Here is a 20,369-nt window from a genome sequence, read left to right on the forward strand (position 1 = left end):
AAAAAAAAAAAATGCATTTCCTTAGTAACACAGAAATCAGTACACCATCAAGAATAACTATTGCATTTCTGGTGAAAATCTTCCGGTTAAGAGAAAAGATCCCAAACCTTATAACCTACCTACATTAACTTTCTTTCTTTCTTTTTTTTTTTTTTTTTTTTTTTTTGGTGCTAAGAATTAAACTCAGGGGCCCTCAACCACAGAACCCCAACCCCAGTCCTCTTTTGCGTTTTATTTACAGATAGGGTCTCACTGAGTTGCTGAGAGCCTCACTTTGGCGGAGGCTGGCTTTGAATTCACGATCCTCCTGCCTCAGCCTCCAGAGCTGCTGGGATGACAGGCGTGCACCACCGCACCTGGCTCATACCTGTGTTTTCTAGATAATAGATCCTAGGCGACACCTGGGACATTTTCTTCTACAGATAAAATATCATTGGAGGTGGTACAATTCAGTCTTTTTAAGACATCTTTTCCTTTATCAAAGTAGCTGAGGACTTTTTAATTTAGCCCTTTTACTACCAGAACTATTTCTATTTGTTTCATTTAACCTGTGAGGGGGGTTATCAGAGAGATGTTCATTTCCTCTCCCTCCCTCCTTCTTTCATTAAATTTGTGTATTTAATAAAATGGTGGGGTGCACACCTGCAATCCCAGCAACTCTGGAGGCTGAGGCAGGAGGATCAAAGATTTGAGGCTGACCTCAGCAACTTGGTGAGGCCCAAAGCATCTCATCAAGACCTTGTCTCAAAATAAAAAATGAAAACGGCTGGCGATGTGCCCCAGTGGTTAAGCACCCCTGGATTTAATCCCCAGTACTATAAAGAAAATGTACACATGCACTATACCAGCACATTCCAACTGGAAATCTCCAACAGCATTTTTTGCGTGTGCAATAAATAGTGTGGCAATACTCATTTCACACTGCCATAATAATGCCTTTCTGTTGAAGATCTTGCTGTCCCGAAAAAAAAGACCCCAAATCTCACTCCTCACTCCCCCACAGATACATCTCCTCACCGCCTGCTTGGTTTTCTGGTGGTCTTGGCATCTAACCTAAAGCCACACACTGTGCGCTGCTTCTGGCTTCTTTAATAACTTCATGTATAATTAGCATTCTTCTTTGTCCCTAATGTCCATTGTCTTTTGCAGGAATCTGCTTTTGTCCCCTGAATGCACACACTAGTTGAGCATCCCTCATACCAACCTCAGCATGGGCAGGACTTCGGCCATAGGCAATTCCCCACCAGACCTCAAGGCAATGCAGACCCCAAGTAGTCCAACACTTACCATGGGGCTGGGTTCATGGCGTGCATGAGACAAATGATCTCATGTTTAGACTTGGGTCCCCAAGATGTCTTCAAATGCAAATACTCCAAAATTAAAAAAAAAAAAAATCTGCAATCTGAACCAGTTCCAGTCCCAAGCCTTTTGGACAAAGGATGCTCACCCTGTAGCTCTTTGGCATTCAGGTGAGGGGAATTGAAAGAGTCCCCCCTCAACCTGCTTCCTCTCCCCTCCCAGGTCTGTGGACCTGCTGGTGTGACCTTGGTGGATTCTCTCCTGGTTCATTTCTGAGCTCCGGGTCCCACCTTGCTCTGACTGGTCCCCACATTGCTGCAAACTTGATCTTTTTTTTTTAAAAAAGGGCATTTGTCCAGATCACGCCATTGCCCATGCAGAGGTAAACATCCAGATGTCACCCCACTCAGCATGTCACCTCGCTCCGCACATCACCCTGCTTCCTCCCCAGGTCCCAAAGCCCAGAGCCCACAAGTCAACACCAAGCTCTTTCCCTGTGGCAGACACGGCCAGCTCTGCTGTCCCCGATGCCTGTGAGACACCCAACGCTCTGAGCTAATGGGTCCCTCGTGCATCTGTGCACAATTTAAGAGAAATGGAGAGGAAGCTTCAGACAGGGAGACAGGACTTGGAAGCAGAGCTCCTGGGTCAGGTGCTCTGGTCTGTCAGCTCAAGACCCCTTGGGGACAGTCAAAAACCCTCATCCCCGTGTGCTGGGAAACGTGTCGACAAAATGCACCGAGCCTGGTGACCAGAGAACATCTGGTCTCTGGCCAATGGTTGCGTCATGATCAGGAAGGAAAGCTCAGGATTTCAGAGCGTTGCACACCCAAGGGGCACACTGTCTTGTCAGGACCCACCTGGTTTGTGGGATACGTGTCCCTCTGCATTGCACAGATACTAGGTCTCATAAAAGCATAGTGTGGCTCACAGGTGTAAGCACTCCTGTCCTGCAGCAGGCGGGCAGATAAGCAAATGGTGGTGCGTGCAGAGAACAGAAGAGTGGAGAGAACGGCAAACTCACTCTTCCAGCGCTGCCAGGGCTCAGTGAGCAAGCCCAGCTCTCTCTCTCTCTTGCTCAGCAAGGTTTTGCTGACAGGAGTGTCCATTTATTCTTGAATTTTCTACTCCCACATTCTCCCTACCGCAGGCAAATGGGCTGATTGCAACAGAAACTATCTGCATTGCAAAGCCCCAAATGCTCCTTCTCTGGAGCCACAAAGACACTTCTTGCTAATGAGGATCGAACCCAGGAGTGCTTCACCACTGAGCCGCATCCTCAGCCCTTTGTATTTTACTTTTTAAATTTTCAGACAGGGTCTCGCTAACTTGCTTAGGATCTTACTAAGTGGCCGAGGCTGGCCTCTGACTTCGCATCCTCCAGCCTCAGCCTCCTACGTTGCAGAGATGACAGCCGTTCACCACCACGTTGGGCTTGTCCACCTTTTTGATAGCGCGTGCCAGTGTGTCTAGACCCCGTGCCGGAGCATCGCCTTATGAGAGTTTGCCATGGTTTTAAGGTTCTTCTGGAGCTGATATCGTGAGAGCCAAGCTTCTCCACGTAGCTCCATCCCGATCTTTCACCTCTAGGAAAGATGTGCTTCCTGCTGCCCAGTTCTCCTAAACCCCTTCGTTTCTCTACAGGAAACACGACAGGAGTGAGACCATGCGGCGGATGGGATATTCATGGTAAGACAGGACAGTGTGGTCCCCGGGCCCCTGCCTGCATTTCCTCCGGGCTCTCCCCAAATCCACAGATAAGCAAGGGGCCTCTGTGAGGAACCCAGGAGACCTTGGAGCCCCGGGCATGGGGATCAGGATCAGTCTGAGGGCTCCAAGCTCCCGTACCTTGGGAGAGTTCCAGTCAGCCTCAGGAGAGATCAGTCCCAAACCTGGTGGGAAGCACCAAGGGCATCCGATGGCCAGGTGCCTGGCTCTCCGCAGCCCCAATGGCAAACCTCCTTGGAGACTCAGGGTGATCTCTGCTCTGCCACACTACGGAGGGGACCTGTTGCTTTACTATCTCTCCGGACCGGGACCTCCGTCACTTCCAAAGCCCACCTGCGCATCACAGTATCGTGGGATAAAAGATTCAGGGTTTTCCTCTTCTTCCTGGCTTCACGTTACCAGCTTCCCGATGTGATGCCAGATTCCTGGGACCCCAAGAGACCTCCAGGAGCTGAATCCGATGCAATCACTTAAGAATCTTTATTGCAAGTTCGAGCCTGGACTCACAACCGTTCCCTATACAGTGGTCCCAGGGAGTGAGTCCCGGTCCTTTGTCCAGTGAGATTTGATAGGTTTTTTTGGGGGGATACTCTATGCATCACAACATCACACAGCAAATCCTCACACACCACGGGAAAAGCAAACAACAACTCTAAAACATGATTAGCACATTCACTGGCGGGAACAAGTTGGGTAGGGGTGATTGGTTAGTACAAGAGGGGGATTCCTTTGAACTGATTGGTTTAGGCTATGAGGGGTGCACATGCTGAACTACATGGTTTCCCAACATGTTATCAACCACCATAAACTACTGGGGGGTCATCTGGCATCCCAGGTATTTCCCTGTCTCATGCTGATTGGTGGCTGCTAGGGGGTGGCTGTGGGTCCCCACCTAGCCTGACTGAGTCAGGGACACCTGGCACCATAGATCTCTGTTATTTGCAGACAAACAGCTCAGCAGGGTGGGTATGTGCCTAGGAGTGCTCTGTGGGTTTGTCCAAGGACAAGGGTCATGAGGTAGAAGCCGGTTTCTCAAAAATGGAGCCACATCAATTTCTCACTCCCCCCTTTGTCTGGAAACTTGCCTCAGTTGGGGGTCTATATAGGGTCTATATGGGCAGGCCCTACATCTTCTTCTGGGTCTAGGGCTTGATGGTGGGTATACAGAACCATCATCTGAACTGTGTTTACCCTGTCCTTGATGAAAGCCACTAGCTAATTCACAAGTGGTCCTACTAAGGTTGACACTAGGGTAGTTTTAGAGTAAACAGTAACCCTCAGGGGACAGTCTTCAACTTTCCAGACTCACTCAAAAATTGGCCTCCTGACTCGATTTACCTATGTACTCTGTCTATCTATTTCTGGCTTCACCGGGACTGGCCACTGCCCAGAGCTTGTGTCTACTCAGTGTTCCAACTTGTAGCAAGGTACCCCACACACACAAGTCCAACACAGTTTTGCCATTTAAGAAAGAAGGACAAGAGTCAGGCGCGGTGGCACACACCTGTCATCCCATTGGCTGAGGAGGCTGAGGCAGGAGGATCGCTGGTTCAAAGCCAGCCTCAGACAAAGAGAGGCCGTAAGCAACTCAGTGAGACCCTGTTTCTAAATAAAATACAAAATAGGGCTGGGGACAGGGCTCATTGGTTGAGGGACCCTGAGTTCAATCCCTGGTAACATTCACCCCCCCCCCCACTGAGAGAGAGAGAGAGAGAGAGAGAGGAGAGAGAGAGAGAAGGAAGAGGAAGAAAAGCCAGTTGGAGAACAGGAGGGTGCAGTAGCTGTTCTTGGAAACAGATCCATACATTTTAAGGAAGCTTAAATACGGCTTTTTAAGTTGCTATTGCCATAACCATTCAACAACACTCTAGAGCCTCCAAAATTACTTTGAAAGTCCAAATAGGACCATCAACTGCATGAGCAATTTTAAATGAAAAAAAAAAAATCAAAGGCCTGGGGCATAGGTTCAAAGCTAAACCCTAAGCCCATCAAACCCTTAAACACTGACACCGTGTCCCCCTGCAAGCGTCTGACCGTCGGCGCGTGCTACAGGGCTGAGCGTGCTTGTGTAGCCTGTGTTTCAGGAGCTGTCTGGCCGTGGCCCTGGGTCTGTGGCTGGGAGGGACGCCGTCCGCCTGCAGGGATGTGGCTGACTCGAGGCCCAACATCCTACTGATGATGGCGGATGACCTTGGCATTGGAGACCTCGGCTGCTATGGCAACAAGACCCTAAGGCAAGGAATGGGAAATGGGTTCTTGGGGACCAGAGGAAAGAGCAGGTCCTAGATCTGGTGATTCCTATAGGAATCGAGGGTCCTGCCGCCCCCGGATCGGGAGGCAGGGTCATCCAAGAGCAGGTGACCGCTCCTCCTCAGGGTGGGCTCAGTTCTCCTGTTGCTTCCTGGTGGTGGAGGGCACCCGGGAGAGACAGAGCTGGCAGTATAGCAATTACACCCCCCACTCCGAGCATCCGTTAACCCACCCACTACAGATGGAGGGTGTCTTGGAAATGAGTTTTATTGCTTGTGAGCCCAAAGCCATGCTGAACTGCCCCTCACTCCCAGCCCCTCTTCCATCCAGCCAAGCCCACCCACTCAGGACTGATCTCAATTCTTCTAATGTCCCCTGAGACCCAGCATGGAGCTGAATCTGCGGGCCCTGCTGGGTGTGCCTGGCCCGGTCCCCTCACGGGTGTCCGTGACCTTGGACCTGCCCATGCAGTCCCTGACCGCCCAGTGAGAAGCAGCCTCCCGCTTCTGAACTGCCCATCTGTCTGTCTGTCAGGACTAGGAGCGCCTGGTGGACACGGGGTCCACCATAATTCATCAAGATGCTGTTTCTTTGAAGGTCCTGGGGACATTTCAGGTTCTGGATCATTCTCGAGCACATCTTGATGCACCCACTGATGACCAGCAGCTTACCCTACGCTGATGAAAATCTGGGTTTCTTCGGAGAACACAGCAGAACACAGCACTATTATTTTTTTCTCTCGGCAGGACTCCAAACATCGACCGGCTTGCAGAAGACGGGGTGGTCCTGACCCAGCACATCGCCGCGGCGTCCGTGTGCACCCCGAGCAGGGCTGCTTTCCTGACGGGCAGATACCCCATTCGCTCAGGTCAGTCCTACTGTGAAACCCACCGGGGGAGGAACAGGAGCATGGCCACCCGCAGCCCTCTCTCAATGACACCCAGACAGGGAAAGAGGGGTCCCAGCGCACAGAGTTCTGCCAGGACACTGCAGCCAGCCCTGGTGCGCTAGCCCCTCGGGGAACAAGGTGACCCAGGCTGGGATTTCACTGTACGAACATAACATTTTCTGTAGCAGGCAAGGGAGCGAATATTTTCATTTTTGTAAGCCACACAGTCTTGGGTACAGCTGCTCAATGGCATTTTTGAAGTCCTCTATGGACAGTGCACTCAAAAATGGTTGTGGCCCTGTCCTAATAAAACTTTATCCACATGTGTTGCATTTTGTGCCCCAAAAGTTCATGGGTGAAGCAACGCAAGACAGTTCAGAGGTGATATGGTTAGAGGAGGAGAGGTGTGACCTGATCAGTGGATTAATCCACTTGGATGGACTCACTGTGTGGTGGCTGCAGCAGGTGGGGTGTGGCTGGAGGAGGGAGTCCCTGGGCTGTGCCTTTGGGGTCTCTGTCCTGTCCCTGGTGAGCAGAGCTCTCTCTGCTTCCTGGTGTAACCTAATAGTGGATTAATCCACTTGGATGGACTCACTGGGTGGTGACTGCAGCAGGTGGGGGGTGGCTGGAGGAGGGGGTCCCTGGGCTGTGCCTTTGGAGTCTCTCTCCTGTCCCTGGTGAGCAGAGCTCTCTCTGCTCCTGGTGCCCTGTCCTGAGCTGCTCTCCTCCTCCAGGCCCTGCCACCATATTGTGAAATGATTGGGTTGTGAGAGGTGTAGACTCATAGTGGATTAATCCACTTGGATGGACTCACTGGGTGTAGACTAATAGTGGATTAATCCACTTGGATGGACTCACTGGGTGGTGGCTGCAGCAGGTGGGGTGTGGCTGGAGGAGGGGGTCCCTGGGCTGTGCCTTGGGGGTCTCTGTCCTGTCCCTGGTGAGCAGAGCTCTCTCTGCTCCCTGGTGCCCTGTCCTGAGCTGCTCTCCTCCTCCAGGCCCTGCCGCCATCTTGTTCTGCTCCCCTTGGGCCAGAGCCATGGAGTTGGCCAACCAGGGACTGGACCTCGGATGCCATGAACCAAATTCAACTTTTCCTCCTCTAAATTTGTTCTTGTCAGGTCTTTTTTTTTTTTTTTTCTCCCTCCCACAGTAGTGAAAAGAACCAACTGAAGCAACAGGTTATGAAATCTTCTCTACTTTTTCCCAATTATCTGCAAAGGCCCTGGATGAGTCAGCTTTGTGACAGAAATAAGCTCATTGAGATCCAGATGTCTCTGTGGGGCTCAAGGTGTGGAAGGGCCCTGCTCCTGGGCCTTGGCTCCTTGGCTGTGGTCCTGGGGTGAGAACATGGAGGATCCTTGAAGCAGAGGGAGGGGTGGAGCTCCACTCGCCCCTTCCAGGCCACGCCTCCATGACGTCACTTCCACCCACTAGACCCCACCTCTTAAAGGCTCCCTAACGTCCTCATAGACCATCCCCTGGGAACCAGGCCTTCCACACACAGCTTATTGGGGGGACGCACCCAATCCAAACCACAGCAGCACCAATCCATTTCTCACTGGCTGGGGGTACAAAAGTAGGCAGGAGGCCATTTGCTGAGCCTCCTATCACAGACCTCAGGTATACATTAGGCAAGGTGCAAAAAAAAAAAAAAAAAAAAAAAAAAGAACTAAACAAATATGCTTAATCAGAGCAAAAATATGAATGTGTTTCTGAAACTCGTTCTTAAATTTTTGCCCTCTTAATGGAAAGAGAATGGTCTTTGTTTTCTGTGGTCCGTGGGGGGATGTCCTTTGGCAAGATATTTTTTCTCTTTCCAAGGCAGGGATTTCTCAATCAGCTCAGGGGCCCTTCATGTCTTATAGATTATTTGGGGGCATGATATATATGTTATTGTTTAGCTTAAAATCTGCCATTTGCAAGGGAGTTGGGTAGGAAGTAGATCAAAAATTCAGCACTCTGTGTATTGTCCTCACCGTTTCTCTGCTCTTGGACCCTGAGGCTGAAGAATCTGCCCCAGACTCCAGGGGAGATTCTCACCCAGGACTAGTTAAGGATTTCCCAGGAAAAAGAAGCAACTGGATCTATCATCTGTATCATGTCCCCACTTGTCACCTGTCTCTGCATCCATCCGTCCATCTCTCTCTGGGCTGCAGTATTAAGCATGCATTCAACATGTATCTTTATTTTTTGCATTTTGATGCTTTGATATCATGGCCCTCGCTGGCCCTCGGGGAGCTGACCCTCTGGGTGCTGGCCGGTTCCTAGAGATAACAGCAATGTGCATGTGAGCTTGTTCTCCATGTGGATCCTTCAGATCCTCTGCCCATGTCCTCTGGGTGAATATCCCCTGCTCCCCTCACCCCAGGTTCTGCAACCAGGAAATTGGGGCAGTGAGCAGCCCCTGTAGCCCAGAGCAGACCAAAATTATTAACGCTGGCAGATTTGAAAACGTCTTGCTCTGCCTTGCTTATTTCTTTCCATTTAAAATAAAAATTTTAAAATGGAGGCATCTCCTTAAATTTCTTCCTCACTCCCTCTGCCTCCTGACCTACCCCAGTGCCTCCCTGATGGTACCCCATGGCCTGGCATATCCCCTCTTCTCGCAAATGGTCACAAACTCTACTTTCAGTGGTACTCATCCCCTGATCTGGTGGCCCTGCTACACCTAAACAGCAAGAAAACCTTCCTTTCCCTCTGCATAGCTGGGTAGGAGGATGCACTCCTGAAATTCCAGCAATTCAGGAGGCTGAGGCAGGAGGACTGCAAATTTGAGGTCAGCCTCAGCAATTTAGCAAGACACTCAAAATTTAAAAAAGGGTTAGGACTGTGGCTCATGGTAGAGCAACCGTGGGTGCAATACCCAGCACCTCCCCACACATACACACCTGTGTTGAAGTCAAGAGCTCAGTGGTTTGCCAGTATATTAGAACTATCCAGGAAATCTTCTTTCGTTTATTTACTTATTTTTGATACCAGGGATTGAACCCAGGGGCATTTAACCACTGAGCCACATTCCCAGCCCTTTCTATTTTTTTTTTTTTATTTCGAGACAGGGTCTTGCTAAGTTGCTTAGTTCCTCGCTAAGTGGCTGAGGCTGGCCTCCAACTTGCTATCCTCCTGCCTCAGCCTCCCAAGCCACTGGGATTACATGTGTGCACTACCATACTTGACGCAATGAATCTTTCAATCATTCCCAAATCCACACCAGGCCAACTCCCTATGCACTCTCTGGAGTGATAACCATCCATTAGCGTACCTAGAAGCTCTGCACATCATTTCACAGATAACTGTGAAAACTCTTTGGTGATAGCAAGAATTTGGAGAAATCAAAGTGCATTTTAAATTCTCATTCCTTTTCCATTAGATTCTTTTTTTTTTTTTCCCTTTAGTGACCTAACTTGCACAAGACCAGACACCTTCTCTCCAGCATTGACATTTCATTATGACCTTCCCTGCCAAATACGTGGTTCTGTGAGGCAGGTCTTTTCAGGAAGGAACTTTTCAATGTCATTTTCAATAATGGAGAGTTCTACAGAATATTCGGAATTTAAAAGAGTGAACATCATCATCATCAACTCAAAGCAAATACATAATAGTAACTGATTTCTTTTTGTTGGCTGGTCGAAGGCATGGTTTCCAGCAATGCTTTCCGTGTTCTCCAGTGGACAGCAGCAGCCGGGGGCCTGCCCACCAATGAGATAACTTTTGCAAAAATATTGAGAGACCAAGGCTACGCCACTGGACTAATAGGTAGGTACCTTTCTTTCAACTCTGGAGCTCACTACTTTTCTTTGAAGGGTCTATTGAACTCCAAATGTTTGGAAAGGCAACCAGTGAGGTCCCAGGTAATTTCCCAGATGACAGAAATGATGTGGTCTCCCAGGATGCACAGGGGCCACGAGTTATTCAACAAATGTCAACGGGTCAGGTGTGGTGGCACACACTTATAATCAGCAACTTGGGAGGCTGAGGCAGGAGGATTGCATATTGGAGGCCAGCCTCAGCAACTTAGCAAGACCCTGTCTCAAAAATTTTTAAAAAAAAAATAATATATAAAGGGATGGGGAGGGTGCACAGTGATAGAGCACCCCTGGGTTAAATCCCTGGTACAAAATTAAAAGTCAACACATTCAAAAATAATAGTCATATGGCCAGGCATGGTGGTAGTCCCAGCTACTCCAGAGGCAGAGGCAGGAGGATCATTTGAGGCCAGAAGTTGGAGGCCATCCTAGGGAACATACCGATACCCCCATCACACACACAAAAAAAATAAATATCAAAACAACATAAACTAGATGCTCATTGACCAAATGTTTGCATATAACTTACCTCGCTCTGTGCTTCCATGACAAACACGTGTTTTTCTATATCCCAAGAAACCACATTAGATATTGAACAAAAAGTAAGTAAGTGAAACTTCAAGACAACAGACAGGGAGAAGGGAAAGGGGACCACATGGCCACGATCCTGACTTGTAGTGATAACTTTTTTTTTTTTGGTAGCATGGATTGAACCCAGGGACACTCAACCACGGAGCCTCATCCCCAGCCGTATTTTGTATTTTATTTAGAGACAGGGTCTCGCTCAGTTGCTTACGGCCTCACTTTGGCTGAGGCTGGCTTTGAACTCACAATCCTCCTGCCTCAGCCTCCCAGGCTGCTGGGATTATAGGCATGCGCCACGGTGTCCAACTCTGTAGTAATATTTTTTTTTTTATCAGCAATTACTGAACAAGGTTCCCAAGGATATCAGGAGCTAAATGCTACAGGAACCCCTAGATACCCAAATGTTTGGAGGTTCCACGCCTTTATATAACATGGTACAGTGTTGGCATAGAACGTGGACACATCCCCCTGTCGACTTTAAATCACCTTCATAGGACTTAAAATACCCAAAACAATGTCGGTGCTACCCGATTTGTTGCTAGGCTCTATTGTTTGTTGAGTACCAAGGAAAACAATTTGCCTGTGCTCAGAGAAGATGCAAATTTCCCCCCTAACATTTTCTGTCCATGATTGATGGACAGCAGGAATGCCAATAGACGATCAAGGGCTGCTGTGGGACCTTATGTGGAAACCCAGCCTGTAGAGGATCCTGAGAGGATTGTCCAGATGTGACAGAGAACCACCCCCTGTTGGTTTAAGCAAGCTGATTTATGGCAATCTGTCACACCTCTCACGAGAAATTAATACTCAGGGAAATGCTTCCTCTCGGGGCCCTTGTTCCCACAAGGATAAGGTCAGGTGGTGTGGTCATTGGTGTCACAGCCTACACTCCCCCAGCTCCTGGGAGAGAGCTCGAGTAGAGCGAGCATGCTGTTGTAGCCGCCTTTCTGTGCAAAATATGCAGGAAACAACAATTTAAAGAAAGAAAGGTTTACTTGGGGCTCATGTTTTCCAAGGCTCAGTCCCTGGTGGCTGACTCCATGGCTCTGGCCCAAAGGGAGCAGAACAAGATGGCGGCAGGGCCTGGAGGAGGAGAGCAGCTCAGGACAGGGCACCAGGGAGCAGAGAGAGCTCTGCTCACCAGGGACAGGACAGAGACCCCCAAGGCACAGCCCAGGGACCCCCTCCTCCAGCCCCACTCCACCTGCTGCAGTCACCACCCAGTGAGTCCACCAAATGGATTAATCCACTGAGCAGGTTACACCTCTCCTATCCCAGTCATCTCACCTCTGAAGGTTCTTGTAGTGTCTCACACATGAGCTTTTAGAAGAAGAGAAGTCTACTTAGGGGCTCATGGATTCAGAGGTTCAGTCCCTGGTGGGCCGACTCCATGGCTCTGGCCCAAAGGGAGGCAGAACAAAATGGCGGCAGGGCCTGGAGGAGGAGAGCAGCTCAGGACCGGGCACCAGGGAGCAGAGAGAGCTCTGCTCACCAGGGACAGGACAGAGACCCCAAAGGCAAATCCTAGGGACCCCCTCCTCCAGCCACACCCCACCTGCTGCAGCCACCGCCCAGTGAGTCCATTCAAGTGGATTAATCCACTAGAGGGTTACGCCTCTCCTATCCCAATCATTTCACATCTGAAGGTTCTTATAGTGTCACACACATGAGCTTTTAGAAGAAGAGAAGTCTATGTGGGGCTCATGGATTCAGAGGTCCAGTCTCTGGTGGCCGACTCCATGGCTCTGGCCCAAGGGGAGCAGAACAAGATGGCGGCAGGGCCTGGAGGAGGAGAGCAGCTCAGGACAGGGCACCAGGGAGCAGAGAGGCATAGAGAGAGGGAGAGAGAGAGAGGAGCCAAGGACAAGATAGAGACCCCAAGGGCGTGTCTCCAGTGTCCTAGTTCCTCCATCTGTGCCCCACGTCTCCGTCTCCGTGGCTCTGGGTTGGGGTGAGGCAGAACATCATGGCCGAAGGGCTTGGTCTAGGAAAGCAGCTCAGTTCATGGCAGATGGAGAGCCGAGGGCAAGACAGAAAGGGGCCAGGGACATGGTGTGTGCTCCCACCAACCTCCTCCCATCAGCGTCTCCTGGAGCCCCCTCCCAGGGCCTGTGTGACTGTCTTCTATCTTTCAGTGGATGAATCCCTCCAGGAGGCCAGAGCTGACCTAGACCCACTGCGTCCCTAAAGCTCACCTGTGCCATTGCTGCCTTGGGGTCCGAGGCTGCAGTGCAGGGAGATTTGGGGCGACACGGCAGACCCAAACCATGATATATGTGATGCCTACTGTTTGCCTCTCCTCCCCCAGGAAAATGGCACCTGGGGCTGAACTGTGAGTCTCCCCGCGATCACTGCCACCACCCGCAGGCCCACGGGTTCGACAGCTTCCTGGGGATGCCCTTCTCCATGATGGCCGACTGCGCGCGCTGGGAGCTGTCGGAGAAGCGCGCGGGCCTGGAGCGCAGCCTGGGCCTCTGGGTCCAGGTCCTGGCCGTGGGCTCGCTCACGCTGGCGGCGGCCCGCCTCACCCGGCTCACCAGCTCCTGGCTGCCCGCCCTCGGGGCCGCCCTGGCGGCTGCTGTCCTGCTCACGGCCGCGCGCTTCGTGGGCCACCTGATCGTGCACGCGGACTGCTTCCTGATGAGGAACCACACTGTCACCCAGCAGCCCCTGGACTTGGACAGGGCCACGCCCCTCCTGCTGCACGAAGTCTCCTCCTTCCTGCAAAGGTGAGCCCCGGGGGGCCGCGCCCTCCCAGCCCCCGACCATGTGCCATGTCCAGCACCTGCTTCTGGCACGTGTGTCTGTTCATGGATGTACACAATAAAGTGAGGGGTTGGATGCATTCTAACCCCATCCTCCTCCCTCGCCCTCAGGGCCCTTCCTCCACTCCATGGATCTCTCTTCTATTTGGATCATATTCCATCTTCTTTTCTTTTTCTTCCCCCTTATTTTTAATCTGGCTTCTGCATAGCACAGAGAACATTTGACCCTTGATTTTATAGGTCTGGCTGATTCACTTAGCCTGATGCTCTCCAGTTCCATCCATTTACCTGCAAAGTCATGCTTCTTCCTAGCTATGTAATACTCCACTGCATATATTCACCATATTTTCTTTCTCCATTCATCCATGGGTGGACACCTCAATTGATTCAGTATCTTGGGTTTTGTGAATTGGCCTGCCATAAACATGAATGTGGCACGCCTCATTTTTCATGATTACTTCCTATCGTAAATATTCATTATATAGCTGATTTCATATTAACCAAATTCTACTGTTAGAATTATTTCCTATCGTAAATATTCATTATATAGCTGATTTCATATTAACCAAATTCTACTGTTAGCTTGTGTGCATGTACAAATATGTAACAACAAAACCCACCATTGTGTATAATTATACTGCATCAACAAAAAGGAGAAAGAATTCATGACCTGACAGCGTTTATAAAGAGAATTTCATGTACAATATCGCTTCTTCTATAACCCACGTTTATAAGCAGAGGCAGCTTCTGAATAACTTAGCAAAATGCTTGTGCAGACAGATGGCAGTGTGCCGTCCTTTATTCCTGGACTGTTAAGTATGTAGAGTTTGAAACTTACAGCATTCAGATAGAAAAGTGTGATGTGGACTTTTAAGTGTAGTTTAAAAGGCAAAATTATCACTAGATAAAGGCATAAGTTTATTTTATTTATTTTATTTTATTTTATTTTATACTATTTTATTATTTTATTTTTATTTATTTTATTTTATTTTATTTACTTTATTTTATTATTTTATTTTTATTTTATTTTATTTATTTTATTTATTTTATTTTATTTTATTTATTTATTTTATTTTATTTATTTTATTTTATCTATTTTATTTTATTTTAATTTATTTATTTTATTTTATTTTATTTATTTTATTTTATTTTGTACTAGGGATTGAACCCAGAGGTCCTTCGCCACTGAACCCTAGTCCCCCAGCTCTATTGATTGATTGATTGATTGACTATTTTGAGACAGGGTCTTGCTGAATTGCTCAGGGCGTCACAAAGTTGCTGAGGCTGTCCTCCATCTTGCAGTCCTCCTGCCTCAACCTCCCCAGTTGCTGTGGTTACAGGCATGTGTCACCATGCCCTACCCTTTAAGATTCTTAAACATGAGATCCTCCTCCTGCCCAAGAGCAGTTTTGTGGGGACAAAAGCAGAGACAGGCGGCAGGTTAGACCCGCATTCAGGGTCCCCTGGCCTTCAGTATGGAATTTGTCACAATAGCAAGGACACTCCTCCTCGCCTCTCATTCACTGTTAGGAATAAGCACGGGCCTTTCCTCCTCTTCGTCTCCTTTCTGCACGTCCATGTTCCTCTGGTCACCACCAAAGGCTTCCTAGGGAGGAGTCGTCACGGGTTATACGGGGACAACGTGGAGGAGATGGATTGGATGGTGGGTGAGTGTCCTGCCCCGGAGAAGCCCCGGGGAGAGATGGCCACGCCCTGGTCCTGCATGTAGACCAAACCATGCCCCAGAGAGGCCCTGGGACCCATGCCACTGGGAGCCGGGATAATGCCCCAGATCACCAATGCCCAGGCTGTCCCCATCATGCCCCCGCGGGCTCCCGTTAGACACGGACACGACACACTGACTTGAGCAGCTTTTTCAAAAAATGCATGAGACCGCACACCCAGGAGCTGGCTCTGGGCGCGACTCTGTGGCCAGCAGCCCCCACGCTGTGCCCTCTGCAGGACACATCCTTGACACGTTAGACCAGGAAGGTCTGGCCGATCGGACCCTCGTCCACTTCACCTCGGACCACGGGGGATGCTTGGAGTCTCGCCTGGGAACCAACCAATATGGAGGCTGGAATGGAGTCTACAAGGGTGAGGCTCACAAAGGGCCCCAATCCGCTCTGGCCAGTGGCCTCTCCCCAGCCCTTCCCAACCCTGGCATTGAAAAGGCACCACCTGACCCCCCAAATTTGCAAACACGGGTGCATATGGACTTGAATTTCTTTCCAGCTCAAAACACTGTAGAAACTCTAATTGCCATGCTCACATTTTTTTTTTTATTTTTTAATTTTTTTGCACACGTGGTTTTGGGGATATTGACAGAGCTCTGCAGCCATTAGCACTGTAGAATTTCAAAATATTTTCATTGTCTTAGGAAAAAAAAAATCCCTGTGCTTTTAGCAGTCATTCCTTGATCTGTGGGTGCCCCGCCTCCCCAATCACCAACTCCTCTTCTCTCCCTCCATCTCTTCCTGCTCCAGATAGAAGGTTCCCCGTGGTGTGGCCTTGGTGTCGGGCTTCTTTGATTGAAGAACCATGTTTTCCAAGTTGATCCTGTGGCACGATATGCCAGGGCTTGGTTCCTTTTTATAGAAATGATCTGCCCTCCAGTGGATGGTCCACACCAAGGGTGCCAGGTTCAGATTTTAGGAGGGATGCATTCAAGGTGGTGGGCACCTGGCAGCCTCATTGTGTTCGATGCCAGGTGCCCACCACCTTGAATGCATCCTGTTTCCATCTCTGCCAATGTTCCATCTGTGTCCCCTGGAGGGTCCGTGACGTGGCCCTTTCCAAACCCTTTGCTTCTGTCTTCCCCCTTCTGCCAATTTGAACGCACCTGAGCAGACAGAGGTAGCTCCCTCCTGCATCCACTCGGAGTCACCTGGGTCAACGCCTGCTGATCTCATACTACATCATTTTCTCTTCACAGGAGGCAAAGGCATGGGCGGCTGGGAAGGGGGCATCCGTGTCCCCGGGATCTTCCGGTGGCCTGGGGTGCTACCTGCCGGTCGAGTGATCCAGGAGCCCACCAGCCTGATGGACGTGTTCCCCACCGTGGTCCAGCTGGGGGGCGGCCAGGTGCCCCAGGACAGGTAGAGAAGGGACCAAAGAAAGCAGTTCCACTTTGTGGACAGAAAATACGTGTGTGGGGAGATGGATTTGCAGATCTCAAGTTGCACAAGCAATTGCATGAGATATCCCTGTGTGTGTGTGTGTGGAGGTATATATGTGTACTCACAGCTATATCTGAATATATGCGACTACCTCATGCAGTTTAATCACGGTGTTATGTGCAATGCAGTATACATCGTCCAATTGATAGACTCAGATTTATATACTCAAATATATACCCTATCATGTATTTGCATATCTCCCATGACACATCCAATGGCAAGAGCTGTATAAGTATATACCCGAATTTATGCATATATCTCATGCAATTGAATCACATGTCCATGAATTTTAATATACTGCAGCAGAATCTAATTTATACACGAGAGACACCTAGCACATGTATTCATACAGCTCACATTTCAGATCCATTCATGATATATATGAAAACATGAATCAAAGCTGTACCATTTAATTATGTTCAGACATTCTCATATACACACTAGAAATCTACTTCTCATATTTATCAGGAAACTGTGTGGACAACAATTTTAAAGGCTTCATGATGTTTTCTTTTAACAACCCCATTAGCCTTATTATTATTATTATTAAAGTACTGGCATTGCTGGGCACAGTGGTGCATGCCTGTAATCCCAGTGGCTCAGGAGGCTGAGGCAGGAGGATCACAAACTGGAGGCCAGCCTCAGCAACTTAGCAAGGCTCTAGCAAATCAATGAGACCCTGCCTCGAAAATAAATAAATAAATAGGCCTGTGGTTGTGGCTCCGTGGTTAAGCACCCTGTGTTCCATCTCTGAAACCAAATTAAAAAAAAAAAAAAAAAAAGTAAAATTGCATCTGTCCTGAATAACTATTTAGACAGCATTCGCACCGTATTCAGCATTCTGAGGCATTTGCATTTGATTTAAAGTATGTAGGAGCGTGGACATGGGTTATTAGCAAATACTACACCATTTAAATGAGTGTCCTCCGATTGCAGGACTGGGGTCCAGGGGGGTCCTGCGCTCGGTCCCCATTGCAGGACAGTGATGGGCAGTGCACTATGCAAAGCTGTGACTGCCAATCAGAAGAGGTAGACGCAGCCTTTGGTGGCACAAGCCTGCAGACAAGGTCCCTGGTACCCGAAGCTGACCTCCTCCCACACAGAACAGGGCGGGCGCGGTCGGATGAGCTGTATTTGCAAAGAGAAGAGGACAGGGCGGACAGATAAGGAGATGCCACTCCCTGTGACCATCCCCGAGAGCCAGGGCTGCCCGGCCTTGTTTAAGGACACGGCATGTTCTACGGGGCTCAAGGTCGATGGCGTGTAAAATAGAGAGGCTTGGCTTAGTTTTCCCCCTCCAAGGCAAGTTGGGGGTCGCCAAATGCAACCAGGTGAGCGGGTTACATTGTATCCAAAGGTGCCACCCATCAAAACAAGCGAGCTGGTTACACTGTATCTAAAAGTGATGCCAGTCAAACCCACAAGCTGGTTACATGGTATCCAAGGCGATGTCCCCAGGCTTCTGGGCCCCCCAGGCCCCCCAGCCCTTCCACACCTGCACAACTCTCCTTCCTCTCCTGGGATACGCTCAGCAGGGCCCCTTGGCGCCCCCTGGTGCTGAGTGTCCTGTGCTCCCTGCAGAGTGATTGACGGCCGGGACCTGCTGCCCTTGCTCCTGGGGACCGCTCAGCACTCGGACCACGAGTTCCTGCTCCATTACTGCCAGAGGTTTCTGCACGCAGCCCGGTGGCAACAACGGGACCAGGACCGTGAGTACAACGAGGTCCCTTACAGACACAGACACCCAACACCCTGTGACGAGGCTTCTGGTGGCTCTAGACAGTGCATGATTGCTCCTGAGGTCACTTTTACTCAGTGACACTTGACCCCATTTTCACTGTCCCCTCCGCATGGCCATGTTCACCCTCTCTGCCTCACCCACTTGCCAGCAGCAGAACTGATTCTTCTTTTTTTAAAATCCAGTGCTTGACCAGGTGCAGGGGTGCACCCCTATAATCCCAGCCACTCAGGAGGCTGAGGCAGGAGGACCGAAAGGTAAAGGCCAGCCTCAGCCTCTTAGTTAGAATCTGACTCAAAATTTACAAAAAAAAAAAAGAAAAAAGAAAGGGCTAGGGATGTGGCTCAGTGGTAAGGCACCCCTGAGTTCAATTGCCAGGACTAAATAATAATAATAACAAGAACAACAACAATAATAATAATAATAATATCAATCCAGGTCTCAGAATTTCATAATCAGGTAATTGTCCCATTTAGCGATACTTGTTTTCTGCCCCCCACATTTGTCTTTGCCTCTCTATCCCTTTGCCTTCCTGTCTCTTTGCTACTGTGGATTTGCTTTCTGGACCATGATGCAGTCACGTCCGACTCTTTTGCATCAAGAAAGCAAGCAATTCAGTTAAAAAAGATATATATTGAAATAAAGCACATCATAAAACTGAATGTTTTCAAATGTTCAATGAGGGGCAGTTGATATATTCAGTGTAGTACAACACCACCCCAATCTGGTTCCTGAACATTTTCCTCACCCCCTAAAGGGAGCCCTCCTACTTAGCATTTATTCCTCCTCCTCAGACTCCCCATTGTTTGTTTCTGTGGATTTGCTCATTTCTGCACATTTCATACAAAAAGTCCTGCACAGGCTCTGCATCAGCCTTCTTTTCCTGAGCATAGTGTTTTCCAGGTTCACATATGGTATAGCCAATGTCAGAGGTTCCTTCTTTTTCAGGGCTGTGTAATATTCCACAGAGTGGCTGCATTAAATCATATCTATTCGGGTCTTTTTTGGGAGAGAGGGGTAACTATGGATAGAGCCCAGGGGCATTCAACCCCTGGGCGATGTCTCCAGCCCTGGTTTGTATTTTATTTAGAGACAGGGTCTCACTTAGTTGCTTAGGGCTTCGCTTTGGCTGAGGCTGGCTTTGAACTCTCGATCCTTCTGCCTCAGCCTCCCGAGCCACTGGGATCACAGGCATGGGCCCCCTCACCTGGTGCTATTCACCTCTTGATGGACACGTGGGTGAGTCCTGCTGTTGTCCTGACGTCATCTCTCTGTGATTCTCGCCCCTCCACCAGGAGCAACCCTGTGGAAGGTGCACTTTATGACGCCCATCTTCCAGCCAGAGGGTGCTGGAGCCTGCTACGGGAAAGTGGTCTGCCCCTGCATCGGGGAAGGAGTGGTCCAGCACGACCCGCCTTTGCTCTTTGACCTCTCCAGAGACCCCTCTGAGTCTCACGTCCTCACGCCCGACTCCGAGCCCCGGTTCCACCAAGTGGTGGGCAGAGTCCGGCAGGCCGTGGAGGAGCATCAGCGGTCACTGGGCACTGTTCGCCAGCAGCTGGGCACCCTGAACAACCTGTGGCGGCCGTGGCTGCAGCCCTGCTGCGGCCCCTTCCCCCTGTGCTGGTGCGACACAGAGGACCAAGGGCAGTGACCATCTACGTGGAAAGAGCCGGAGCCTGGTCCAAACAGCTCTTCACACTGACCTCAGGCATCCGTTGGGTGGTCACCAGTGACTCCGCACATCGACATGAAGTCACTATGCACAATGCACACTGAATGAAACGCACCCTCAGGGGCCACTCTGGGCTCCCAGCAAAGAGCCCAGGACCTCCTGCAATTAGAGGCTGGGACAGAGGACCCCGGTCCAGCCCAGAGGAGGCCACTCTGCAAACAGAAGGTGCTTCCAAATTGCACAGACTTCAGGTGCAGAGGGGGAAAGCCCCGAGGGACAAACCTGATTCAATAAGACATGGCATGTGCCCAGAGATCAAGTCTCTGCTTATCGCTCTCAGTAGCAAGGAAAGCTCCGCCCTCAGGACCCTCTCTCCTCCCCAAAGCCCTTTCTTCCTAACAGCATCAACTGGGAGGGGGGTAAAGAGTCCTATAAAAACTTTTGGGGGGACACCC

At 49.8% G+C, this 20,369-nt stretch overlaps 1 protein-coding gene across 1 annotated transcript; it reads left to right on the forward strand.

Moving 5' to 3' along the window:
- The first annotated feature begins 2,965 nt into the window (after positions 1 to 2,965).
- Positions 2,966 to 19,893, forward strand: LOC144251135 (arylsulfatase L-like). Its single transcript, XM_077794231.1, has 10 exons — positions 2,966 to 2,988; positions 5,112 to 5,261; positions 6,024 to 6,145; positions 9,800 to 9,922; positions 12,866 to 13,286; positions 14,853 to 14,989; positions 15,285 to 15,419; positions 16,258 to 16,420; positions 18,083 to 18,210; positions 19,538 to 19,893. The coding sequence occupies exons 1-10, from the start codon at positions 2,966 to 2,968 to the stop codon at positions 19,891 to 19,893; spliced, it is 1,758 nt and encodes a 585-aa protein (XP_077650357.1).
- Positions 19,894 to 20,369: the final 476 nt, after the last annotated feature.

The sequence above is a fragment of the Urocitellus parryii genome, chromosome Y (genome assembly GCF_045843805.1).
Source record: "Urocitellus parryii isolate mUroPar1 chromosome Y, mUroPar1.hap1, whole genome shotgun sequence".
NCBI lineage: Eukaryota > Metazoa > Chordata > Mammalia > Rodentia > Sciuridae > Urocitellus > Urocitellus parryii.

Bases quoted from the DNA above. Each gene is read 5' to 3' on its own strand.
- LOC144251135 (XM_077794231.1), top strand. From the start codon at position 2,966: ATGCGGCGGATGGGATATTCATG. The intron at 2,989-5,111 runs GTAAGACAGGAC...CCTGTGTTTCAG, and splicing joins CGGCGGATGGGATATTCATG to GAGCTGTCTGGCCGTGGCCC. The intron at 14,990-15,284 runs GTGAGTGTCCTG...TGCCCTCTGCAG, and splicing joins GGAGATGGATTGGATGGTGG to GACACATCCTTGACACGTTA.